This window comes from Labeo rohita, chromosome 19 (assembly GCF_022985175.1).
Source record: "Labeo rohita strain BAU-BD-2019 chromosome 19, IGBB_LRoh.1.0, whole genome shotgun sequence".
Lineage (NCBI taxonomy): Eukaryota > Metazoa > Chordata > Actinopteri > Cypriniformes > Cyprinidae > Labeo > Labeo rohita.
In genome coordinates, this window is record NC_066887.1 from 3,870,160 (window position 1) to 3,898,006 (window position 27,847).

At 35.4% G+C, this 27,847-nt stretch overlaps 1 protein-coding gene across 1 annotated transcript in view; it reads right to left on the reverse strand.

The window, feature by feature from the left end:
• Positions 1-27,847, reverse strand: part of rims2b (regulating synaptic membrane exocytosis 2b) — a 186,354-nt gene that overhangs the window by 33,830 nt on the left and 124,677 nt on the right. The window contains exons 20-32 of the mRNA XM_051137658.1: positions 27,326-27,461; positions 25,016-25,102; positions 24,593-24,664; positions 23,767-23,862; positions 17,452-17,511; positions 17,213-17,287; positions 16,928-16,972; positions 14,275-14,331; positions 10,211-10,320; positions 5,393-5,527; positions 4,007-4,054; positions 3,411-3,446; positions 1,746-1,787 (exon numbers count right to left, since the gene is read on the reverse strand). Of these exons, the coding sequence (XP_050993615.1) occupies positions 1,746-1,787; positions 3,411-3,446; positions 4,007-4,054; positions 5,393-5,527; positions 10,211-10,320; positions 14,275-14,331; positions 16,928-16,972; positions 17,213-17,287; positions 17,452-17,511; positions 23,767-23,862; positions 24,593-24,664; positions 25,016-25,102; positions 27,326-27,461 (999 nt within the window). The remainder of the gene's footprint in view (positions 1-1,745; positions 1,788-3,410; positions 3,447-4,006; positions 4,055-5,392; positions 5,528-10,210; positions 10,321-14,274; positions 14,332-16,927; positions 16,973-17,212; positions 17,288-17,451; positions 17,512-23,766; positions 23,863-24,592; positions 24,665-25,015; positions 25,103-27,325; positions 27,462-27,847) is intronic.

Consider the following 27,847-nt stretch of genomic DNA (forward strand, 5'->3'; position numbering starts at 1 on the left):
AAAGCGACACACAGCTGACGTAACAAAGTTACATGGACAGCATTTTTCAGCCTGTATCTGATCCAGTCAACCCAAATAAACAGATAAATAAATAATCATTCAAAGACCTCATGAATTGGTTTTGCGTCACACATGCTTAAACAGCAGACTGAACAGCCATTATTGATTCTGCAAGACTAAGAGACTTAATTTTAATACCCTGTATTGTATATCTGCTAAACTTTTACTTTGTTAACTTTTAGTACACTTACATTTAATCTCAAAGCTAACACACATGAGTTTGTAACATAGCAATGGACAAAAAGCCACACATATAATAAGTTCACAGAGTCTCCAAAGAATTGATTAAGAGAAAATTGCATGCTTTTGAGCTTTTATCACATGTATTCGATGGCATTCAGCAATCAACACAGCAAACCCATATTTCGTAACTCATTAATACTTTAAATTTGATGTTTGGAGAAAACTCACTGAATTACATACATTTTAAACTATATAAACATTAATGCAATGAATTACTACAAATCTAAGAAGCTTGGAAGATACATTACGAAAAAAGAAGTTTATTCAAGTGTGCTATTAGTATACTTCTTTTAAACTAAAAATAGTAAAATATACATTCAGTTTACTTTTCATGCACTTCTTAGAAATGTGCTTTATGTACTTCTCAGAAATGTACTTTAAATGAGATTTAAGTATACTTGACTTATACTTAGAAAAAGTCTAAATATATATTTGAGCTCCAAGAATCCATGTTTTCATTGTTATATGGTAGGGGGCGCTATTACACATCTACTGTACAGAATATCCAAACACAAGCAAAGAAGAAACCAAAACAACAGATGTTTCCACATGTAATCTAACACAATCATCAGACATAAAACAGCATCAAACTGGAATAAAATGTCAACTAATGAAGAGGTAATAATGAAAATGAAAAATAATAATACAAATTTTGATTATCATTCTGAATCCAATGCATAGTCTTTTTTCAGCTTTTTGTTCAAAATGTTTATTTATTTATTTTTTATTGTTATTTATGCAAATTACCCACATTCAAGTGTTTATAAAAAAGAATGCATGAAGCTAAAATAAAATGTTTTTGTTTACAAGCAGATACCCTGTTCTTTCTTTTGATGTTTTATATGTTCAGATATTCATAACAAAATATATACAAATTAATACCTAAATAGGGACACAGTAGTATACTTAAACTATGATGTAAAGTGCACTTAAAGAAAACGTATGAGTATACTTGCAGTATAAAACTACTAAACTAGTAGTTTACTGGAAATATACTTCAAAGTATACTCAAAAGTATATTTTATATACTAGAAAGTGAGTGTTAAAATAGTACCTTTACAAATACACTACTAGTCCACTGATATTTGTATACTACATAAAATATACTTGAACTTTACTTAAGTATACTTAATAAAATAAACTTGAATTATACTTCTTTTTGAGTAGAATAACACTTTGGATGCTGATCTTAGACGTGGAGCTGTTGTCTCCACTAGACTGCTTCACTAACTTAACCAGTAAGACTTGGTCCTGGTTATGCAAGTTAACCAGTCTAGCTAAGTAAGCTGGTCTAACTAGTTTTGCAATGTTTTAAACTCTTTTAGCAATACTACCCAATCACACACACTGTTTATTCCAGCACACACACACACACACGTCTCCAAAGGTTGTTTTGAAGGGCTTTATGATAATGTTACACAAAGTCAGTCTGTATACAATACCTGCATCTCCATTCTCTGACACTGTTGACTCTGACACTACAGCTGATGTGTGGATGAGAGGAAAACAAGACAGTTTAGACAGACACATGACACACACTGTGATGGACACACACTCTCACACACACAGAGTTTAGATGAATTTCATTCAGAAACTCATCACTCATAACATGCTGTAAAACACATCTGAGAAATCCAACACCAAAAATATCCTCTAAAAGATGTAAATCAAAACAAAGAACTGATGCATACTACGCAAAGGCTAATGAACTACGTAAATCTCAAACACGGACCACCACTGATTCCCCATTTTACACACTACATACTACAAGCAATGCTACAATTTATAATGTCTACAGTGCATTCATAATGATTCACTATTGCCTCAATTCCACTTTCTTTTAAACTATTTTATAAGTATCATTTGAAAAGCACAATTAAAGATCTTATAACACAACAAAAAGACCATTATCAGTTCAGTAGCTTTTCATCTTTTACAAGTGCTGTAAATGTACTAATTAATGTAGTTTATTCTATTGTTCTGTTTTTCATCTTTACATCATTTATAAGTAATAATAATGCCTAAAATTAAAACTGTACAGTTTTGTGTCTCATATAGTATCAAAATGACAGACTAAAAACATCAGTGAGAACTGTGATCATATAAATGACTACAAATGTGACCTTCTGCCTCAAGTTGCCATAGTGACACCAAAGAGAAATTAGCAGTTCAATTCGACATCTTTACTTGAACCTTCATTTAGATGAGACAAACTGAACTATGAAAAACAGAAACATTGTGCTGATGATTCTAATAATAATCACCCATTTTATACATGAATGACGAGAGACAGGCTACTTCGGTACACCCTGTTAAATTAGCTGCACCTTGAGTGTTATGAAAATAAAATCTTTTCTAATGCTAAAGTATTATACTATTCATGATAATATTGTGAACTGCTGGAAACAACTACATGATGTTCAAAAATGCTGGGTTGTTTCAGCCCAACTTTGGGTCAAGTACGGACTAACCCAACTGTTGGGTTAAATATTTCAAATCAAATTTTTAACCCAAAAGTTGGGTTAGTCCATATTTGTTGGGTTAAACAACCCAGTATTTTTTTAAAGTGTACACTAAAAAGTGTACACTAAAAACATTTGTTGAGTCAACTAAAAAAAGTTTAGTCACCTTGAAATGTTAAGTTGTACTATGTGACAACTTAGATATTTGAGTTGATTCAACTTAAAAGTTTAAGGCAGCTGTGTAACAAGCCCAGCTTCAAAGTTTAACTAAGCAAATTTTTTGTTTAGTCAACTCAAATATCTAAGTTGTCATTTAGTACAACATTTCAAGTTGACTAAACGTATTTGAATTGATGGAACTTAAAATTTTAAGGCAGCAGGGTAACAAATTATTTTAAGTTGACTCAACAAATTGTTTTTTTTGTTTGTTTGTTTTTACAGTGTACGTTTAAGTGTACTTCAGTAGTCAAACGATATAGAGTCATAATTACAGGAGGTTCATTCATAAGAAATAACACAGCAGCAACAAGAGCAAAAGCAGAAAGCGACAAAGCAGAAGAAGAGCTGAAATCTAGATCCCTCAGAAGCACACTAGGATTGATCTAGTCTACTAAGGGCCGATGAAGAGCACAGGTTGTGCCATACCAGGAGCTTTCTTCTGCTGGTCCTCCCATGTCACCTCTGAAGTTACAACACAAGGAGAAACAATCAATGCTCCTGCTTAACAAAGCTGTTAATTAGATGTGCATAGTTCAGGCCTGCAGAGTGCACATACTTTATACGGTACATTTAAGCATGTTCAATTTAAAATGATACACAAATTACACTTATAGAGCATTAAAAACAGTCCAAAAAAGTTGACTTTTTAAGCCTGTTTTTTTTTTAAAAAAGGAGTGCTATTGAGCCATCTACAGGTGAATGAAGGAGTTTACATGTGTGTACAGTGGTTTCAAAAACATAACTATACTTAACTAAATTCCTAAATAATCCAACAAAACTTGAACAATAGCTCAGCTTGTGTAAAACCTAAATATATAAAGCATATAAAGAATATATAAAGAATATCACCTAAATATTTTCAGTACCAAAATACTTGATGACATCACCAGCACAATCATAGCATAAATACACCATATATCGCATGACAGCCGTCATATTCAACATCTACTTACACTAAATCTCTCCAGCACAAACACACAGTAAAACACTACAGAGAGATTCACACGCTCACACACACTTGCCTTTCCTCCCATTGACAGGTGGGGGAGCTACAGGCTTTTCCTCGGATTCTTGTGTGGGAAACGGCACACACATAAACAGAGGGTGAGTTGAATAATCAGTGTTTTCCACAAACACACAGACACACTCTAAGCATGCTAAAACACAAACACACACACGCACGAGATGTTACCAACACTAGTAAAACAAGAAAAAAAAAGAAATGAAAAAGAAATATTGCTGTAAGATAAACAAATTGTCTAAAGTAACAGGCACTCAAGACTATGTTTAGAACAGCATACTACACTTTCTACTGTATTTGTGCAGTATGCACATTCTAGCATACTACTGATTGACATACAGTAACATTTAAATAATTGCAGGCAGTATACACTGCATACAGCCCTATGATTTCTGCAATGCAGAAAATGCACAGAATCACAGAATCAAGTCATGGAATTTACTGTATAATGCAGAATTGTCACTGCAAAGTTTGAATTAGTAAATCAAAAGTCTGTACACTTAATTAAATCACAAAATGGACTAGAATCTGTGAATATAAAATGGCAAAAGTGTGCATGAAGCAGAAGTGTGCATGTTTTGAGTGTCTCTATCTGCTGCACATACTCAAGCATGCATGATGCTATTTGGTTTGGTTCCATTCAACTGATTACCAGTTTTTGATAATAAATTTGAATTAATCATAAAACATAGAATCTGTTTTAAATAAATTACAACACAATTTATAGAAAAAAAGCGTTTAATTATTATTGTTACATTTTAAAGTTTTATAAATGTTTATGAAAGTTCTATGCAGTATGCAGTAGAGTAGCCCTCAGTGTATAATGTGCAGTATGCAGTGCACTAGTATTTATAAGGCCCTCAGTGTACACTAAGCAGTATTTATAGGGCCTTAATTGTATAGCGTGTAGTATGCAGTATTTAAATGTCCCTAAGTGTTTACTCTATAGTATGCAGTAAGCAGTACACTAGTATTTATAGGGCCTGAAGTGTATAATGTGTAGTATTCAGTAACCAGTACACTAGTATTTATAATGCCCTAAGTGTATAATGTGTAGTATGCAGTAAGCAGTACACTAGTATTTATAATGCCCTAAGTGTATAATGTGTAGTATTCAGTAACCAGTACACTAGTATTTATAATGCCCTAAGTGTATAATGTGTAGTATGCAGTAAGTAGTACACTAGTATTTATAATGCCCTAAGTGTATAATGTGTAGTATTCAGTAACCAGTACACTAGTATTTATAATGCCCTAAGTGTATAATGTGTAGTATGCAGTAAGTAGTACTATATGTATACGGAGTAGAATGCAGTAAGTAGTACACTAGTATTCCATTCCAAACATAGGCAGTGTCCTTGTGTTCAGCTTATTTGCATTGACACACCTGGCACAGAAGCCTGCTGGACGAGCGGTGAAGATGATGATGGAGCAGCAGCAGCAGCAGCAGGAGGAGCTGGGGAGGGAGCAGGGGGAGGAGCTGGAGGAGGAGGGACACTGGCTGGAGGCGGAGGAGCATGCGCTGGAGAGGGAGGGGCATGTGTGAGTGGGGGAGTGGCAACTGAAGAAGGCGGATGGGCATGTACAGGAGGGGGTATGGGGGCAGGGCCCGGAACAGGAGGCTCCATCCCCACATGAGCTTTGATGATGACAATGAAGGCACGTGATTAGCAGAGACAGAGTTGTGGACAAAAAGACAAAAAATAAACATAAGAAAATGAACAAGAGGATCACATGGGTGAACATTTATGAAAAGTAGTGATGCACCGAAATTAAAAAAGCCTTAAATATTTAAAGGCTACTTTAACAGATATCGTTAACAGAAGACTGACAATGCACACTACCGTTCATAAGATTAGATTAAATTCAAGATTAAAATATTTTTTAAACAAGTTTTTTATTCCCACACTAGTTATTTTCACTAAGAAGCTGCTTGTAAGTTTTACAAACAATTACAAAAAAAACAGCAAATTTGGCTTTGACTAGAAATGTTAATTTAGGTGCATCACTAAAAATATGAATAATGACACGGCAACAAGACAATTTGTGCCACTGTATTGTATTTTAGTGCTATTTACTGAAACAAACAGCCACGGCTCAACTAAACTTCTACATACTACATAAATAATTATAACTATATTATTTTTTTCTAAATAACATTTCCTCTAAAGCATTTTTTTTCTCTTATTTGTTTAGAAATATAATGGATCAAATGGCTATGCTTGCTATGTAACAACAGCATTACCAGCCATTGCTTGTGTGGCTTGTAGAGGTGGAGGTGGAGGGGGCGGGGCTGGGGGTTGTGAAGCCCCTCCTACCGCTTCAATATTCACACAGAAATGACAGTAAGAAAGAAAGACAGAAGTATGCCATCAGACATGAAGATGAGAATGTGAAAAAATGTGAAAAGAAAAGCTCAAATAGTTTTCTATGCCAATTTAGTCCACTTGGTCACTACATACTAACTACAGTATGCTACAGTAACCTCAAATGCAAATACAATTTTGAGATCCACTGAAGTGTATTATACATAGTCTATCAACAAACTATGATGTAAAGCTAAAATATCAAGATCATATTTGCATTTGACTGATATTAAGTCAAATGTGTCCTAAAAATAATTTACCAGCCACAGTCTGTGGAAGCTGGTTAAGAACAGGGGGCGGAGCAGGAGGCTGAGGTACCACCCCTGTTCCTGCGTCATTGGTTGATGAGTTGAGCCAGTCAAAAGAGAAAACAACCCAAAATGTCAAAGAACCAACCAATAAACTACAACTATCACTGTGACAAAGAGGATGACTGCTAGGAGTGGACTGCCATTTCTAAAACACTATATAAACATATATTCATGTCTCAACGCTGCTCATACGCCAATGATGACCCCTTCTAAGGTTGCTGAGCCTCTGCTATAAATTCATGGTCATTCAACAACTTAAACACTGTCAGAAAGTTACTAACAATAAGATCTGACATAAGTTGCTTTCAGCTTTCACCTCAACAAATTTCAGTACAGGCATGTAGATTTGTATGGGAGTCTGTTTACGCTACAGAATAAAAATCAGTATATTTTATCTCACAATTCTGACATTATTTCTTACAATTTATATCTCATAATACTGAGTTAACATTTCGTAATTCAGACTTTTATCTCAGAATTGCTAGTTTATATCTTGCAATTTGGACTTTTCTCTTAGAAATAATAGTTTGTAACACAATTCTGACTTTATTTTGTGAAATTCCAAATTTGTATTTTGCAATTTTTTTTTGCAGTATTTTGCAGTTAAAATTGTGACTTTTTTCCCTCAAACTACTAAATTAATTCTCAGAATATGGACTTTTTTGTTTCAGAATTGCAAGTTTATAATACAAAATTCTGAGTACATTTCTCACAATTCTGTTTCTCTCTCAGTTTTTTTCATAATTTAAAGTTTATGTTTTGCAAATTAGACTTTCTCACCCAGGACTGAGTCTGTAACACAATTCCAACTTTATTTTTTTGAAATTTCCATTTTTATTTATTTATTGCAGTATTTTGCAGTTAAAATTCTGACATTTTTCTTCAAACTACTAAATTAATTTTCAGAATTTTCATGCAATTCTGACTTTATTTCTCACAATTCTAAGTTTGTATTCTAGTTCGCAACTGACTTCTTTGTTCTTGAAATTTGGACTTTCTCTCTTTCTCTCACATAATTTAAAGTTTTTGACTTAATTTCGTAATTCTGACTAAATTAAGTTGGGCCAGTTTTACTAAACGGGCAAATTAGCGTGAGAACACAATTCCAAAACAGCGCTGATGGTAGGGGAAATTTCTTTACTAACCATACACAAATTTAAGAACAGAGACGCAAGAAATTTACATATTGACCAACACAATATACCAAGCGCTGCGCAAATTAGCGCAGTCGCAAATAAATAATAAATAAAGAAGCCACAGTACGTTGAAAAGAACCGGAGGCCAAAAAAAAATTAAGGTTTGCTATAAGTTTTGATAGACCTGGTAATGCGTGACTCCTAGTTGAGAGTTCCAAGTTAGGGATGTCACAATTCTCAATATAATATCAAACCTTTCAGTACGACATCCACAGTTCAATATGCGCTTGTTATTTGTGGTTTTTTGGTTTTGCATTTCAATAACTTCCTTGTTTTATTTCTCTAGGAATTTGCTGTATGTGTGCCTGTGATTTCCACGTGCTGAAATGAGGAAACACTTCCCCGCTTATATTTGAGAAAGCAACACACGCAGAGCATCTTCCATTCTAATGACATGCAATGATAAGCCTTTCTAAACCTGTTGTCCAACAAGAGTTATAAAAACAAAAGTTATAAAAACATTATAACTTGTTTTTAATTCACAATATCAGTCGAGTGTTTGAAATAACTTCCTTATGTGATCTGATGTGGATTCTCATCAGAATGAGGCAGACAATAAATTCTATACTCATATTCTATGTATGTCGATTAGCAATGGCTTATGAAAATACACGAGATGGCTTAAAGAACACAGATAAACCATATATTATTGCAGACGAGTGTTTATTGTCCTTACATTTCATCATTCAAAAACGTTTAACGTTATATCTTGCTTTTATTCAGTTTCAGCAATAGCGATGCCTTTATCCATATTAGAGAAGCTGGAACGGAACATCATCAGCAATACTTCGTTGACGCATATGTGGATTTTCTACACGAGGGCGCCCTCTGGCGTCCAGTATGAATGAAACTCATTGTATTTTGCGTAGAATTCGTAAAAATAATACCTCTCTCAAATTAAAAACTAAGCAGATACATACTAAACACGCTTTTTCCAGTGCACAGAGATTTATGGGAGTATTTTGTTAATTTGTTGCAAAAATATATATATATATATATTGAAGTGGCAAGATATCAGAACCGAACTGAAAACTGTGGTTAAAACCCAACGTACGTATTGAACCATGGACTAGTATTGTTGCATCCAAGTAGTCTTTTATTTCCTGAAGCAAATTAAAAACTAACATGGCTTGGTAAACGATATGCAATGTGTTCTTCTGGCATTCTAAATAAATTAATACATGTGGAAAAAACCTAGCACCTAGAAAAACCTCCTAACAACAACAATTGCAGCCATTTGAAGCTCAAAATAGTTTAGGACATGCTTTTTTGGGGCATTAAATAATGGCACAAATGCCAGTAATTTGAGGAGTTCAAACGTTAGTAAAACACTTTGTGTGATTCATTTGAATACTCTCCTCCCAGAAATTTAGCGTCTGAAAGGGAAACTCCTACAAATGCATATTCAATAAGGTCAGGCGCAAAAATACCTGTGTCCACGTCTTTTCACTACTAATTATTCACTGCATGTCTTTAGTAAAACCTGCCAGTACTATTTTAACGCCAAAAGACGGTTTGCACTGGTGCAAGCTGTTAGTAAAACTGTCCCTTGGTCTTTTTTTACTCAGAATTTACAATGCATAAGTTTCTAAAAAAAAAATTCCAAAAAGAACAGTAATAACTGTGAAATATAAAAACTACAATTGCAACAAATAAAGGCAGAATTGTGAGAAAAAGTTGCAGTTACCTACTTTATTTTGTGGCGTATACAGACTTCCATACTTTTGATATCCACTGTAGTGGATTTAGAGATTAATCTAGACATGGACAAAGTACATACAGTAGACCACACAGCTATAATGGTACACGTACAGCACTACTGATTGCACTAACATGGCTGAAGCACAAACTAATACAGTATATCTGTTTACGCAACTGAACAAACGGTAGAAGCTAGACCAATGACAGGTAAAGCTCACAGACCAGAGCTAACAGGTTGAGTCAAACAGAGGAGATGATAAAGCTGTAATAAAAAAGACTGAGACGAGGCTAAACACACAGAAGCTAGTGCTTACAGACCTTCATAAGGCTCAGAAATGCCCTCGCCATCTTCTGGGAAAAAGGGTGAGAAACAAAACAATCCACGCTGTGTTATATAAAGGAGAATAATCTTACTCTTATTCTGTACCTGGATTTTGAGGCCAAGAAAGTTTATGCATAAGCGATTTTTTGTGATAACTATTATGCAATAGTTGTTATTTATTTAGCTTATTTGTTTAATTTCTCTCAGTTATCCAATGGAAAGTTGTTCTGGTGACCGTAAACCTGACTAATTACACACGTTTTCGACCCAAACCCTGCAATTTGGAAGAAGCCTGGTTGATCTACTCACTTCTGTCCATAGAGCCCTTCGGTGGGACTTGCGGTAGCTGCCGACCTCTTCGACTCGAAACTGGCGTGCTGGTGGGACTTGTTTGGACCGATCCGGTACGGATATTTGCCCTGCGGGACAGATGATGTGTCAGGAATGAATGTAAAACATTACATCTAAAGGAGTGTTGGTGGTCGAGTCATAAACCTGGCCAAACACGCTGGTGAGAGGATACTAATACGAACAAACCTACTTACTACGGTTACATTAGCAGTAGCATCATTTAATAACGAGACAATAGTGTCAAAAACACATTCCCCTTCAATGCTATAAAAAGGGACACATACTCTGGTCTATTAAACAAAACAAGTCAATATTTGGCACAGTTCTTTTTTTTCTGGGGTTAGTAAAAAATTCAAAGGAAGTAAAAACATTTGGTAAAATATTTCCTGTAGATCAGGTACATCAACATGAGCTGTACAGCAACCCACATAAGTTTGTAGGTGAATCTCATGAAACCTGACAAGTCATATTTCACTCCAATATCAAAAGAGATAAATAAGATTTTTTTTTCATATCATCAATAAATGACCATATTTTAGACTTTATACAGTATATATTTATACAGATATAAATTGTAAAGTTTTACTAGTGTTTGTTGCATTGCTTTTCATTTATGTTAATGTGCGTGAAAAAAACTTTTTTTTAAAAATACATATCACTGAATTACAGTAATGCTAGTAAAACACCAGAAAACTTAACACATGTATATGTGTGTGTGTATATATACATATATATATATATATATATATATATTACTAGTGTTTGTTTGTTGCATTGCTTTTCATTTATGCTGATATTTTTTGCACATAATATATAAAATTATATGGTAATATTATAGAAAAAAAATTATATAAGAACAGAAATGAGTCTGAATCAAAATTTAAAACAATTACACATTAAACCGTCTGGACACATAGGTTGCAACAGGGCTAAAGGCACCCTGGGGTAAAAGGCACCTTTTTGATATTATTTTCCTCTAAACCACTAGATGGCACAAAATTGTGGTGTAGCGCTGTCTGAAACATTCGCTTTTCAAGGTGCACATGCAAATTTGTCTAATCCTTGATGCGATCGCGGTCGGCAGCGCAAAATTGATTCTGTGCTTGCTTAATATAATATTTGATGTTTTTTGAAATGTAGATTTAAGTAGCAAATGAGAATTGCTAAAATGGATGCATCTATTTTGGGACAAATGTCTTCTTAATGATTTTCAGTTTTGTTTCAGATAATTAAAGCAACCGTTTTTTAAATGACAAAAGAATATGTAAAAGTATGGTATTTGGGGTAAAAAGCGCTGCTGTTGGGGCTAAAAGTCACAATAATTTACATCATAATTAATAGAAGGCTGACTTTTCCATTTGTTGACATGACATTGTTAGATTCAGATGGTAAATATCATATATTATGTTGGATGTCCATCTTAGAGATAATCACCATGTTTAATGAAATCATCATATTTAAAAACATGATATTAATGATATCATATAATAAAATATCATTTGTTGTTTCTACTGTACAGCTATATTACATTATTATGGGATCTCCTTCAATGATTTCAGAATCTTTGCTTTTTAAAATGATGTTGTTTTTGTATTTTAAAAAAATATATTTTTTTTATATTAACAAATTTAATGGCAATATATTTCTTGAACAAAAAATAATTATTTTAATTTTCAAAATAGGCAGAAAATAGTACAAACTTTGCTCAAGTGATTGTTCTGAATAAGTATTAACTTAGACATTGTTAAATAAACATTTTTTTAGCTAAAGTATTTTTATCAATACTGTTTGCCTTTTACCCCATGCTAGTGAGCATCCCAAATGCGGTTGTAAACTATCCCAGCCAAGGAAGAAGGGTCTTATCTAGCGAAACGATCGGTTATTTTCATAAAAATAATACAATTTATATACTTTTTGATATCAAACACTCGTCTTGTCTTTCTCTGCCTGAACTCTGTTTTGTTCCGGTTCATGTCAGTTAGGGTATGTGTAAAAACTCCCATCTCATGTTCTCCCTCAACTTCAAAATCATCCTATATCGCTGTTTTACCTTTTTTTGTTAAGGGTGTTTGATCTTCTTTGCATGTTCACTTTGCAAAGACTGGGTCGGTACTTCTGCAGCGATGTAGGATGATTTTGAAATGATTTTTGAAGTTGAGGGAGAAAATACGATTGAAGTTTTTCCACATACCCTAACTGTCTTGAGCCATAATACACAGTTCTGGCAGAGCAAGACAAGACAGGCATTTGAGATTAAAAAGTATTTAAATTGTATTATTTTTATGAAAATAACCGATCGTTTCACTAGATAAGACCCTTCTTCCTCAGCTGGGATTGTTTACAACCGCATTTGTGATCGTTTGAAGCCACATTTAAACTGCATTTTGAAAGTTTAAACTCTGAGAAAAATGGAGAAAAATCTTAAAAGGTTTTCCTCAAAAAACATAGTTTCTTTACGACTGAAGAAAGAAAGACACGAACATCTTGGATGACAAGGGGGTGAGTACATTATCTATAAATCTTTGAGCTCTCCTTTAAGCTGTGTCTTTAGTCCCGTTGTACCCTACTGAAAATCACAATGCAAAAAACCTTGAACTGAATCTAAAACAGGCTTAAATGTATGTTTATAAATTAATTTCTTATTTTGTCTTCTAATTTTGTGGTAAAATATGACCTAGCATGTTCTTAACAGAATAATTTTGTCAGAAAATATATCTGACCATATAAGAGCATGCATTTGGTAAATATGTCACAGTCATGTGCATTTTAGCCACGTAAACTGAATACATACGTTTAAAATGCACATCAACTCCACAGTAAACACAATGATCTGTAAAGCACCTTTTGAGCTTAGTGTCACTTCAGCTTTCAGTGCATGTGGCTCACATCTCAAAGTCAACTGTGGCACATCCAAAAAGCTACCGCATCGGTGAAAGTTCATGCGCAAATCGGACACATTTATGTCATTTCCTATTGACTTATGATGTGCGGGGCAAATCGTAAGTCAAAAGGTGTTATGGCGTCTCAAAAGGTGTGATGGAATCAGCATCGGGAGAGGTGCTGGTGGTGGCTAAAGCTGCAAGGAAAGTGAAAAGGCCTGAACGCATGAGCACACGGCACTCATAACAGCCCATAACTCAAAGCATAAACTGTTAAACAACAAATAAATAATGTTAGTAACACACACACACAAAAAAATAATAATAAAAAGTCAAACGAAACTGTACGATGCCAGATACACACCATTATATCTCAAGAGGATATAACAGGTGTGTCTATAATCCAAATGAAAAGACGTTAGTAGCAACCATCATCACTACTCTCTACTCTATAAATGAAGATCAAATCATAAACAGCATCGTTACACAGGGTTAAAATAAGAGGAAGTGGAGAGGGGCATTCCAGGTGACAGGAAGCAGAAGGCATGGGTTCGTTTAGCGCTTTAGTGCTTGTTGTGATGGGTCGGGTCACCTCGTTAAGGCAGGAGAGGGAGGGGCGGATCTCCCTGACGGTAAGGACGGCATGGATCTCATGTAGCCGGAGTCGGGCCGCTCGGACGAGCGGGAGCGCGTGTAGACCGGTCGCTCCATCATGGGCCGCTGGTCCGCTGACCTGGACCTGTAATGCTCATGTCTGTCCACCATGCTGCGGCTATACCTGCAGAACGTTAGTCAAAAAGCCACGCTCAGCCCAGCCCCAGTGCATCGTGGGATCACAGGGCATTTCAGCGGTTAGGTCGCTCCTGTCAAACGATGTCGCTTGGCTAATAATTTGCACACCAAACATTTGAGTATCAACATTGGCTGCTCAGGGAAATCATAAAACGAAGGAGAAATACCAAACTGAAACAACCAAAAGCAAGTGTTAACCAACGATTTGACATGAAACAAACAAACAGAAGCTTCTGGAAGCTGCTGCAAAGAAAACAAGTGAACACATTTCATACTGACACAACTATAAGCCCCGTACAATCTACTCTATTCCTACCTATGGAAATACTTGCACAAATTCTGCTTTATTACCTCAGATCTTCCTCATAGTGCTCATGGTTAGCCGGGAACTCTGGGATATTGTCCTCTCTATGGAGGTGCATAAGAGAAGAACATAAAATGCTAATTTAGCAGCTCTAATAGCTGTCAGGAGTTGCTAAACAGCCTAATTATGCAATATACCCTTGTGAAAAAGTATTGAATGTGCACTTGTAGTGTACTTCCAGTCATAAAAGTATACTTTTAAAAACTACTTGCAGATAATATAATATTAATGAAATGAAAGTACACTTAAAGGGATATTTCACCCAAAAATGAAAATTCTGTCAATAATTATGTTGTTTCAAAACCGTAAGACCTTCGTTCATCTTTGGAACACAAATTAAGATATTTCTGATGAAATTCAAGAGCTTTCTGACCTTGCCTAGACAGCAACACACAACTGTCACGTTCAAAGCCCAGAAAGATAGTCTGGACATCATTAAAATAATCCATTACCAGTAGTCTACTACCACTAATGTGGTAGTTGAATTGCTGTCTTTGCAGGGTCAGAAAGCTCTCAAATTTTATTAAAAACATCTTAATTTGTGTTTTGAAGATGAATGAACGCCTTATGGGTTTGTAACGACATGAGAGTGAGTAATTAATGACAGAATGTTCATTTTTGGGTGAACTATCCCTTTAAGTATACTTAAATAGAGACACATTTATGATCAATGTTAGGGTAAGTTACATTTAAAAGTAATGCATTACAATATTGTGTTACTCCATTAAAAAGTAACTAATAGCATTACTTAGTTACTTTTTATGGAAAGTAATGCATTACATTACCTTAACAAAAGACCAAAAAGTCTTTTTTTTTTTGGCATCCGGAAAGGCACTTTCACACAAAATCACATACATTTGTTGTTAAATTTAAAAGTAATGTGTTACTAGTTACTAGTTACTTGAAAAAGGAATCTGATTACGCAACTTGTGTTACTTGTAATGCATTACTCCCAAAACTGTTCATCATCTGTTTCTTAACACACTTAAGTAGACTTTTAAAAAGTGCACTTTGTAATAATGTCAAACTAGAAGTTTTACTTTAAAGTATATTTAAAATCATAATGTTTTAATAATCTTTTGTCATGTTTTAAATGAACTAAATTGCACCTTTATCATTTCAAATGTGTAATTACAAAAATACTTAAATACAGGATATACACATTTCAAGTGTCATAAAATTATATTTTAGTTTAGCATAAATGCTTGTCAGTACATTCAACAGTAACTGTAACCATATTTCAAAGACAATATAAGTAATTATGAAATTGCATATAAAGATGTACTACAGTCTTCCTTAAGTAGAAAATAAAACACCCAAAAAATGCATTTAATATAAACTATAACTATAATACATTTTCATTTAAGTGCAATTAACTTGCAATTAAGTGTCTGAGAACATTGAATTCAGTTCACAGTTAAGTATTTTTAAAGGGGTCATATGGCATTGCTTTCTGTATTTGGTGTAACGTAATGTGTTTACGCAGTTTAAGGTTCAAAAAACACATTATTTTCCACACACCGTACATTATTGTTGCTCCTCTCTGCCCTGCCTTTCTGAAATGCATTGATGTTTACACAGCTCATCGTTCTGAAAAGCGCAGTGTGCTCTGATTGGCCAGCTATCCCGTGCGTTGTGATTGGCCGAACACCTCAAGCATCTTACCATATTTGATATATTAGCTTCTGTGTTGGCTTCTTAATACTGACACCCATTATAAACAAGCATTCGTTGCATCCATTATTACTAATTATAATGACTTATACTGTCTTAATATAAAATTAAATGTCAAATTCTTTAAATATGAAAGCATATTTGCAGGCTGTGAGTCAGAAGCGCCAGACTGTCCTTGCAAAAGTTGCAATTGCCCCACTTTCTAGAAACAGCCTTTGTGCACAGCCGGCCACGTTCAGGAAAAAATCCTCCGTAAAATGCGTCACACACACATGAATATTTGGGTTGTACTGTTCTGTACTGTGTTGTAAATCCTCTTTTGGAAGGCCAAACAAAGTTGTTTTGCTTTTGCAATGAAACTCACAGCACCTTCACGACATAGCAGTAGCGGCAACAATACTACAGCGAGAATAAAAGTTGATAAAGAAGTATAAATAAAAGTGACTGAATGAGCCGTTTTAGGAAAGCGTGGATGAGTCTTAACTTTCATAAAGAATATCTGTTTGGGTTTGAGACTTTAATCTTTGCAACTTTACAGATCCTATATTTGCACGAACAGCATGTAACACTCCAAAGACAAAGGAAAACATAAAAATAATGTCATATGAGCCCTTTAATGCATTATCTTTTTGTACTAAGCACATTTATCAAAAGTGTACTTCTTTTTCACAAGGGTATACTGAAAATATATTCTTCAATGTGAGATTGGTACTAAACTAACTAAAACTAAACATAATTACAATCTACAAACTAGCTACCATACTAACATACTAAGATGATTCAGCTATTCTACAGCTACTGTGATGTTTATAAAATCTTCTATTTATGTAAGTCATCTTGTTTTTCAGTGTGCTAAAGCTGTTTAGCAGAATATCAGAACACATCAACAATGCTGTGAAATGTAACTACAACATCTAAATCTAACTTGAGTCTGCACTGAAACCACTGCATTTAATGTAACTATACCTTTCTGTATCTGTAGAAGGCTCAATTTCTATCCTGGGGCACGTCCTACTGAATAAACCAACCTTTGTGTGTTAGTGCCATGCTATTCAGTATATAGTTGCTTAAAAAGGTATAACAGATCAGTATTTGAGAAATAAATCAAATAAATCAACTTGGCCATTATTAGACAAAGCCTCAGTGGGAACATAAATGTGGCATCTGTTTCTGGCAGTTGATAACAGATGAGTAAAGAAAGAGTGAGCGTTTGTGATGTGCTGTGGATGCTCATCTCTTCAGAAGTCTTACCTGTAGTCTCCACTGGTTCCATTCATGACATGATTGGGCCATGGAGTAGATAAATGATTGGGCCCATTGTAATATCTTTAAATGGAGGATGAGGATCGATAGTTTGAAATGAAGAAAGGAAAGCATGATTAGAATGAGCAACAGCTGTATCAGGGCAAGAGGTGAGGGTTATGTCTGTGACTAGTATAAAACAGTCCATGAACAGAATGCATGTCTCAACTAAAGTATCCGGGTTTTACCTCTCAGGAGATTCATATGAGTCACTGTAGGCAGACATTTGTCTATCTCTTCTCATCCTCCTGAACACAAAACAACACACAATCAGATCCTAAGTGCCAGCATAACTCTACCTGCCAAAAAGAAGTCCAATGCAGCCGTAAGGTGCTATAGATTCACATATCTTCACAATAACATATTCATTCTCAATATTATATTGCACAAAACTTAAGTAAATATACATATTTTTGAATACACTGATTGGATAATTTCGAGTCCACATGACCTTTCTAATTTGATCAAAATTTCATTCAGATTGATTGTTTGCTTGAGACATTAATCTGATTACTAATGGATTTCTTTTTTTGGTTGTATGTAAATTTATCTTGTGCGATGGTGTATTAGTGCCACGTTAAAAAATAAAAACACTATAATATTACGAGATTAAAATAAAGTCGAAGTTATGATAATTAATTCGTAGCCATTACAAGTTTAAAGTTATGATATTTTGAGAGTATATTCTAGCCTATTGCATATACAAATGGCCCGGATTGGGAGCACTGGGAGAAATGTCTCAGCTTTCAAAATCTTTTCTTTTATATTTTGCTATAAACTTGAAATAAAGAGGAAATACACATTTATAATCTATTTAGTTTTTCGTAATAAAATTGACAGAAGTTGAAAGCTGAGCTGTGTTATCTGAAAAGCAACAAAGCACAAAATTATTGCAATTACTGGGTGGGTGGCACGCTACAAATAATGAATGGAAGACATTAAATATTATTGCCAATCATTTACTGTATTATCCCATAATTAAAACAGCTTGTGAATAGTCACTTAAAGGAGAAGTCCACTTCCAGAACAACAATTTACAGATAATGTACTTACCCCCTTGTCATCCAAGATGTTCATGTCTTTCTTTCATCAGTCGTAAAGAAATTGTGTTTTTTGAGGAAAACATTTCACCATTTTTCTTCATATAATGGACTGATATGGTGCCCCGATTTTGAATGCGGTTGTAAACGATCCCAGTCGAGGAAGAAGGGTCTTATCTAGCGAAACAATCTGTTAATTTTCATTAAAAAAAATACAATTGAAATACTTTTTAATCCCAAATGCTCGTCTTGTCTTGCTCTCCCTGAACTCTGTGTATTCTGGCTCAAGACAGTTAGGGTATGTCGAAAAACTCCAATCATATTTTGTCCCTCAACTTCAAAAATCATTTCAAAATTATCCTACATAACTGCAGAAGTTCCAACCCAGTCTATGCAAAGTGAACATGCAAAGAAGATCAAACAACCTTAACAAAAAAGGTAAAACAGTGATATAGGACGATTTTGAAGTTGAGGGACAAAATACGATCAGAGTTTTTCAACAGAATACACAGAGTTGAGGGAGCACAAGACAAGACGAGCGTTTGACATTAAGAAGTATATAAATTTAAAGTAAATATATTTTTTATGAAAATAACTAATTGTTTTGACTAGATAAGACCCTTCTTCCTCGACTGGGATTGTTCACAACCACATTTGGGATCATTTGAAGCCACATTTAAACTGCATTTTGGAAGTTCAAAATCGGGGCACCATCTCAGTCCATTATATGGAGAAAAATCCTGAAATGTTTCCCTCAAAAAAACACAATTTCTTTACGACTGAAGAAAGAAAGACATGAACATCTTGGATGACAAGGGGGTGAGAACATTATATGTGAATTGTTGTTCTGGAAGTGGAAGTTGTTTTGGAAGTCCTTTAACGTTATATACCTCAGAAAAGACAACAAGATAACTTATGCTAACAAGTTGGAGCCCACTTTAACCTTTAGAACAATTTATTGTTGTTTGTAATTAAATACATGTGAGGAATGAAAGGTTGGATGCTACAGATGTTTTTGCGGAGTAGGTGGAGGAATTTTCACAAAGAAACCAGTATAATTTAATGAACTGATTCACATGAATACAGCGATCTGTCGCCACATTAACAAGCTTGAAAAATGCATTATTGTAAGACACACAGTTTGTAATTTGCTATAAAACTGATTTTGAAAGCTGAGACTTTGTTTTATATTGAAAGTACCAAAAGCACAAAGCTTATTGCTATTGGAGGGCTGGCACACTACAAATAACGAATGCAATCAAAGACAGGAAATATTATTTCCAAGCATACTGTCCCCGCGAGTATAACATGTGGTATGATTTCTGCTAGTAATCCCACATATATTTGTAGTCTTAAAAAAGATTAAATAAGAGAGTTATGGCGCACCCCAAAGAAATGTTCAGTGGGGGTGTCAGCTGATGTTAAGATAAAAAGTTGTTCCTGTTCAGTTACTGTTCATACTCTTGATACTAAGCTGTTTCGCGAGTCCTTAAAATTAGTACTCAATATTCAGATAAAACAATTTTCAAATAAATTCCGGTGGCCTGGCAACCTCTAATCTGGGCCATTTGCATGCGCAATATAGGCTATACTCTCAAAATGTTATAACTTTGATTTCTATGATTTAAATTCTCAAAACATTTTGACTTTATTCTCGTACTTATGACTTTATTCTCAAAACATTTTTACATTTTTACATTTTACATCACTACACTTTTGACAATGGACCTTGTGACCACACCCATTGACATTATTACATAAAATGGTGCAGAATTTATATGTGAATCTATTGCACCTTATGGCCTCTGTAACCAAAGCTGGCTAGATCCACAACATCTGAGTCTCCACTGAGCCTACATACACATCCTGAATAGATGAAACGCCACATTTCTAAATAATACATTTATATATAAGCATGATGAACATCCACTGTAGCTTGCAGTTTTTTGACCGGCAGTTCTGTCATAGAGTGACGGTAGCTGGCTTGGGACCGAAAGTGCTAGTGCGCAGTAGTCATCAAAATAGCACCAGCCGTCCAGAGAGCAGCACTGAGGATACAATTCATTACGCCACGGTGGGGAGGATGGAGTGGGAGCTGCTAAGGACACACTGCACACATTTCCTTTGGGAAATATTGCTGGCGTACTTAGTGGCGTAGTTGGCAAAGTTACAATCTGAACACTATCATGTACGTTATCCTCCAGAGAGAGCAGCCGTAACGGCTCCTGCACAAAGATTTCTCAATGGGCGGAAGACTGACGCTACAGCCAAAATGTTCTTTAAACCTGTACCGCATTTCTCTAAAAAAAATGATGTTTGACATATCTCATTTTCCACCCATTGGAAAGTTTCCTAAAATTGATCCTAATCTACACTTTGTAAATCTGGTGACATAAACGTAGGGCTGCATGATGAACTGCATTTTAATTGTTATCATGATTTCCACTTCTCTTTATTTAAAGGGATAGCTCACCCAAAAATGACATTTCTGTCATTATTTACTCACCCTCAAGTTGTTCCAAACCTGTATGAATTTCTTTTTTTTTCTGTTGAGCTGGTAGCCATTGACTTCGATAGTAGAAAAAAGATGCAATGAAAGTTGATGGCTATGGTCAACTTTTTAATTACACACATGTTCCACAGAATAAAGAATTACATACAGGTTTGGAAGAACTTGAGAGTGAGTAAATGATGATAAACTGTAATCTTTTGGTGCACTATCCCCTTAGGAATCAGTTGTCAGTTATCATCAATCTTGCATTGGTAACAAGAATCCAAAAGCTTAAAGTCGGAATGAACCGGGAGTTGTGATGGTCATTTCTTCCCTATTATGGTGTATATCCGAGTGAAATGGCTTCTGGAATGTAGGACAGAATTTCTCCCTTCGCCATGAGTTTGATTGACAGGCAACTGACCAATCACAATGCAGAATCCACCATTTTGTTCAACAAACAACCCAAACATGAGAGTTATATTAACATCAGTGGACTATGGTGTATTGTTGTCTTTCTGTGGTTAAGATGACATAACTCATTCATGTTTATGTCATGCTATAACTAGTAGTAAAGAGAAAAAGATGATCTGTTCATGTGCCGCTTAATCTGAGGCGACTGCGTTCCCATGCCACACATCACACATCTCATGTCACAGAGCAGGCTACTTTTAGTATTAACCAGTCTCAGCTTTCAAATTTTGTCTTTTTTTTAAATTCAAACAATGAACATCATTTTTGGGACTCTTTAATGTGACAGATCACTGTAGTGCCACAGTTCTAGCGGCCCAAGCATCAATCGATCTCTTCCTGCCAGTTATAGCATGAAATAAACATGAATAAACATCAAATGTTATTGTTGTCTCAACTGTGAAAAGACATCAATGCACTATTTTCAAGTTCGACTCTACTGACTTAATCTAGTAATTTTCCTGTCTGGTTTGTTTGTTGAATAAAATGGCAAATTCTGCATTATGATTGGGCAGATCATGAAGAGAAGATATGTCTTTAAGAGATGGAGGGGAGGTTAATGTTTTTGATTAAAGATTAAATGCAAATTAATAAAAAAAAATAATACAATGTGCACGGAAATCATTTATAGTAACGGAGTGTCTATTTACACTAAGTGCAAATAGCCAGACTTGTTGGCAGAGGCTATTTACACTAACTCCGCCCACCAACATGTGATTGGTGTAGTCAACAATAAAAAAGATGCCTATCAGTTGTCAGCAGAAGTGGCGCAGAGGGTAAAGCGCGTACCAAAGTCTTTTTGACGCGACTGACCTGGGTTCAAACCTGCCTTTTGCCAAACTTTTTCCATTCCTGTTCAAATCTCATGTCACATCAGAAAAGTATTTATTTTCAATAAAAATGAAGGAAATAATCGAAAAGTTGAAAATAAAGTATTGGGTAAGGTTAGGGAAGGTGTAGGGAGGGCTTTATTGTCCCAATAAGGTGGCACCCATTTAAACATTTGAATTAAAATTATAATTTACACACAATACGCAATTATTGCACTGTTTTATATTGTACTACACCAGAGGTCCCCAACCACTGGGTCACGACTCACTACCGGGCCGCAGAAGAATATCTACCGGGTCACGAGAACATTCTGGGGAAAATTTGAATAGATATGATGCTCTGTTATTTATTGTGCATAAATGATTGTTCTAATTATTCTGTACTTTCATTGTATGCGATTGATTTGGAGTAGAAATTTGCTTAAATGGATCGCAGTTGATCTGTGATACATACGGACCAGGACCAGACCCCACCGTTCAGCATATGATTTGCAGATTAACTTGCCAATTGACACCTTCAAGCTATTTAAAACCACAAGAAGAAGAAACAAAACAGAAATCAATTTGTTACTTACGCTCTGTACTTGTACCCAAAGCACACACAAGCATAGAGACGTGTTTCAGACAGTGCAGCATACCGTGTTCATTACTGTTTCATGTCTCCCTGAATTTAAGGTACATACGCATGGGAGTTTGTGGTTACATGGCAATATTGGACATATTTCTGTTTTATACCACAAAGGCAAGCCAATGGATATCACACAAGCAACTACTGAGGTGTAGAAAACTGCCACTATTTGCAATAAGTAGTATAAATAGCAGAAAATCCTGCTATTTTAACATATAGTGTAAATAGAATCTAGCTTTTTACACTTAGTGTAAATAGCATATTGCTAAAAAATACTGCTATTTTCATTTAGTGATAATAGAATCCATTGCTATCTGCACTTAGTGTAAACACCATCTATCGCTAAGAAAATATGCTATTTTCACTTAGTGTAAACAGCAATTAAATGCTATTTACACTAAGTGAAAATAGCATAATAGCAATAGATGCTATTTGCAAAGATGTAATAGCATCTATTGCTATTTGCACTAAGTGCAAATAGCTGCTGCCTTATAGTAAATACTTTAACACTGTGTAAAAAAATTCCAGTTGCAATTTCTGATTTCATGATGACTTTTTCTTAAATTGATACATTTTCATCCCAGTAGTTTACTTAATCTGTCCAACCTGGCAACCGCGTGCACACACTCTCTCTACATTATGGAAAAAGCACCGATGAGCTGGAAACACCAGCACATAAGTTGGAGTTTATCGATCTCTGTTGAGAAACTCTGCATAATATAGCCAGTCTGATTTCTCTCCCGTGCTCATTTGTGCTGTTTGCAGTGATTAAATCTGAGAGCAGCAAGTTGACATTCTCTTGATTTGTGCTTGAATGTACGTGGAACAATTTTGATGAATGCAAAAAAATGTACAATCAGAGTATTTTGTGATTAGATATTTTTTGAGCAAAATCATGATTAACCAGTTTACCATTATCATGCAGCCCTACATAAATGTGAAAAATCTTAAGAGGCCCCACTAGCTAATCTAGTCTAAACTACTACCCACAGCACTAATATGGAGCATCATGAGAACGAAAGTGAGTCGCTGTGGTTTACTACCTGTCCAAGCTATTGTATGCCCCATCTGAGTACGCACGGGCCGTCCTAGTGGAGCGCAGTAACCTGACAGCATCTTCCCGATAGAGGGGGTACATACTAAGAGTCAGAACAGAAAGCCAGAGTGCAGTGGTTAGAGATGGGTGGGGCAAGTGGGCGTTATCTGGGTGATAAGGGGGCGGAGCTCTTCTACCTTCTTTTTTTAGCACTTCCTCTCTGAAAGAAGACACAGGTAAAAAAAAGATCCCTCAAAGCACAAAAGCAGGATCAAGTAACCTTGGGTCAAGAGAACTAGCAGACACCAGCAGCAACAAAGATTTGTTCATTCCACAGAAGTGCAGATGTAGTGCTTTTCCAGTGGCGAGAAATAAAAATGTGCAAGTGCAAATGCAAGAATAAATTGCATTATTTCTGTTTTTGAAGCATTTTAAATTTTAAATTTTAAATTTTTTTCTGTTTCGTTTTAACTGTTTTTTGTCACAGATTATGTTGATAGAGCTTTGCTTGTATTAAAACTTGAGCTTTCCTTTAAAGTCTAAGAAAGTGAGAGTCTCAGTAACAGATGTTTCCTCGTGTACAATCAAGACTCTGTTGTCCTGAGATGTGATATATTATGTATGAGTGCGTTCACTAGTGTTCATTTCATATTTATAATGAATAAAGTGAGAAGAGCGACCTCTTATACAGTGCTGTGTGTGGGCAAGCTGTCACCTGTCAATCAACTAGCAGCAGGGGGAAGTGGGCGGGTGAAAGTGAGAGGAGTGTTGTGATTGGACAGAAGGGGGAGGTGGGCAGGGCCACGCAACACTACTCTGGACTGACAGAATACCTGGGGTCCTGGACAGCGGGGTCGACGGTTGGCTGTCTGTGTCTGGTTCGAGGAGGGAGGGTAAGATACTGGCTGCAACCACAGGGAGTGAAGAAGAGAAATATGGTTGAATGGAGCTATTGAATATGGAGTGATGGAGAGATAACAAAAGTGAGAGACTGATGGATAAAATGAGAGAGTAATGTAAAAGAGAAACGAGGAGGAACACATTTAAACCTTTCTACAGTTCTTTCTGTGTGGCATATTTCGTCATATTTCTCACACTGAATTTTCGTAATCATGTCAAATGAAAAGATGAAGGTGTATGCAAACACTCCCATTTATGTTCCCAGTATTAGAAAAGGCAGTCTACAAAACAATAAAACAAAGGACAAGTGCTGTATGTAAACCGTGGCGTCTTGAGCGTGTTTTGTGAACTCATACCTGTCTGGTGAGTATCTGTCTTCAGACAAGCGATGTCGGGGGCCGTAAAGCGAGGGTCCTCCTCTCACACCGTGGTCTAAACTTCGACTGAAGGACAGGAGAGAAAATGAGAGCCTTGCTATGACAAAGAGCGGTAGTGAGACAGTGCTAGTTTTAATTGTGAGGAGTGTTATTTTAGTTTTACACTTTAAAAAATTTTTTTACCGATTTCATTTTGAAAACTTCAGTTCATTTGCAGCTTTAAATGTTTATGTATAATTAACTTGGTCGTACAAATCATTTTAACTTTAATGACATTAAACCAGCTTAAAAAAATCTAACTGAATTCCGTTTAATATAAAAAACGTTTAAATAGCTCAACTTATTTTGATGAGGTAATGTAAAAACATCAGTTGTTATAACGTCATCTTTTACAGTGAGGTATATACTATCAATTATTATTATTCTTTTAAATTTGCTTTTAATTTTATTTTAGTTTTCAGTGTTTTCATTTCATTTCATTTTTTTTTTTTTGTAAATGAATGTGCTTTTGTCATTTATTAGGTTTTTTATATTTCTATTTAGCTTTAGCTATACATCTCAGTTTAATTTTAATTCAAGTTAAGTAATTTTAGTACTTCAGCTTGAACAATTCTATTTCAGCTAGTTTCCATGGCAAGATTTCTAATTTCTAGGAGACCCAAATTGAGCAAACATCCAATTTGGTGCAGTTTCTGGTATTTACAAGGACAAAAAAGTAATGTGAAATACAGATAGCTTGTAATGTAAATTATAAGATCATTATAACTGTCACGGATCTGGTCGGTGTCCCGCTGTCCACTCACCACCAGATGTCACTCTCACCCCATCACCACACTCTGACTGTTGTACCACACCCCGGACTACATCTCCCGTCATGCATCTCGCTGATTGCGTCAACACATGTGACCAATCAGCAGCACCATAAAAGCCCCGGTCTTTCCCCATGCAAGTCACGGATTGTTGTTAGTGTTTTTCTCATTGTTTAGCGTTCTCTTGTTTCTGGTTCCTTGTGTTTGATTCCCTCGCCTGGCTCCCCGTTTTCAACTGTTCGCCGCCTGCCTTCGGATTATCGCTCGTTATAAAGGACTATTCTCTCGTCTCGCCTCTGACACTCCTGTTACTGTTGATTTGACCCTGCCTGTACGACCATGTATCTGTCTCGTCCCAATAATAAAGGCTCGCAAGTGGATCCGCTCGCCTCTCGTCCTTTACTCCTCGTTACAATAACACTACTTACATAAAATGAAATAAATATAAGTTGCCAATCTATATTTCCTAATAGTATGCCTTTTCGGATAGATAATATTTAAATGCTCAGTTTGATGGTCAAAACACATAATGCAATGCATTACAATTATTACTGAAAGATGAACAATTAAACATTCCTAAAAAGCCTAATGATAATATTTAATACCGACATTTTAACATGATTTTTCAAAAAAAGATAGATAATAGTGTAAATCTAAATTGCTTCAGTCTAGTAAGTGTTTATCTTGAAATATTACGGACAATAAAAAAGTTATTAATAGTTAAAGTCAGTCACTTTATAAAAATCAATAAAGATTTCACAGCATGATATGAACCTGCAAGGAAACATTTGTACAATTATACCAAAAGGCCTGTTACTTACTAAAAAAAGTACTGTTTGTACTATATCTAAGGGTAGAGTAGACTTTATAGGGTTAGTAATAATATTGTAATAATATCCTGAAGATGTAAAAAAAAAAAAAAAAACATTTAAAATGGTTAAAACTTCAAGTTAACATTTGCCACTCTAAAATCAGCATTACTGTGGATTTTGAAAATGTTAAACACACTTTAGAGGGATGAAATATCTTTTTTCAATGAGAATTGGTTTACGAATCATTTTTAATGACTATATTTCCACCCTTTTTTCTTTGCAGATCTAATTTATGTAAACATTATGTTCTCATGTGGAGTGAGCAACAGTGCTTTGTTCACTGAACTGTGCTACAATTTGTACAGTTTGTACCACCTATTAAGATCAGCCTGAAAGAATCAGAGACATTGTTAAAAATGAACATTAGCCACTAGTTTTGAATGTGGGGAACCTGGAGCAGCACATTTGACAAACCATCCTGATATCTTACACTAAGCATTAGTTAAATGCCACCTGGGTGGCAAAGTTGCTGAATAGCAAATAGACATGACATATGAAACATGGATTTATTCATATGATATTAGAAAGCTTGGTTTGGGGAGGAAGTTTGGAGTATGTTTTATGATATGACCTCTTGACACTTAACTGACAGATCTTATCATTTGTACCTTTGCGGTGGAGGGACGCTGGGCGAGCGTGAGCGTGTGCGGATCATGTCTGATCGGGAACAGTGATTGGACGACATCACCTGCTCAGGGACGGACAGAGTGGAGCTCTGGAAATCCCTGCCATTGTGCCGGTAATCTGAGGCAAACACAACACAATGCACATTTATACCAGCAATGCCATTTAACAACCAAATGATGCCAAATTATAACTCAAACGCTCACTGAAAAATAAGAGCAAAGCAAAATCTCATTCAATGGCATTAAGACATTTTTAAGCATAAAAATACGTTTGGCAGCACTGTATGCAGTCTACCACACTCAACTTTATTTTACAGTGATATTAACACTTCATTCAGGAACATGAAAATATCTTAAAAAGTGAACATAATCAATGCGGTCAGCGTGAAATGACGGTGAGGATTTTCCTTGTGCTGAGTCGGGAGGCTAAAGTTCACAGTAATCTTCTCTCTGACAATATCCTTTAATTTGATTTGTTGATCAGCATGTGTGAACCAGGACAAG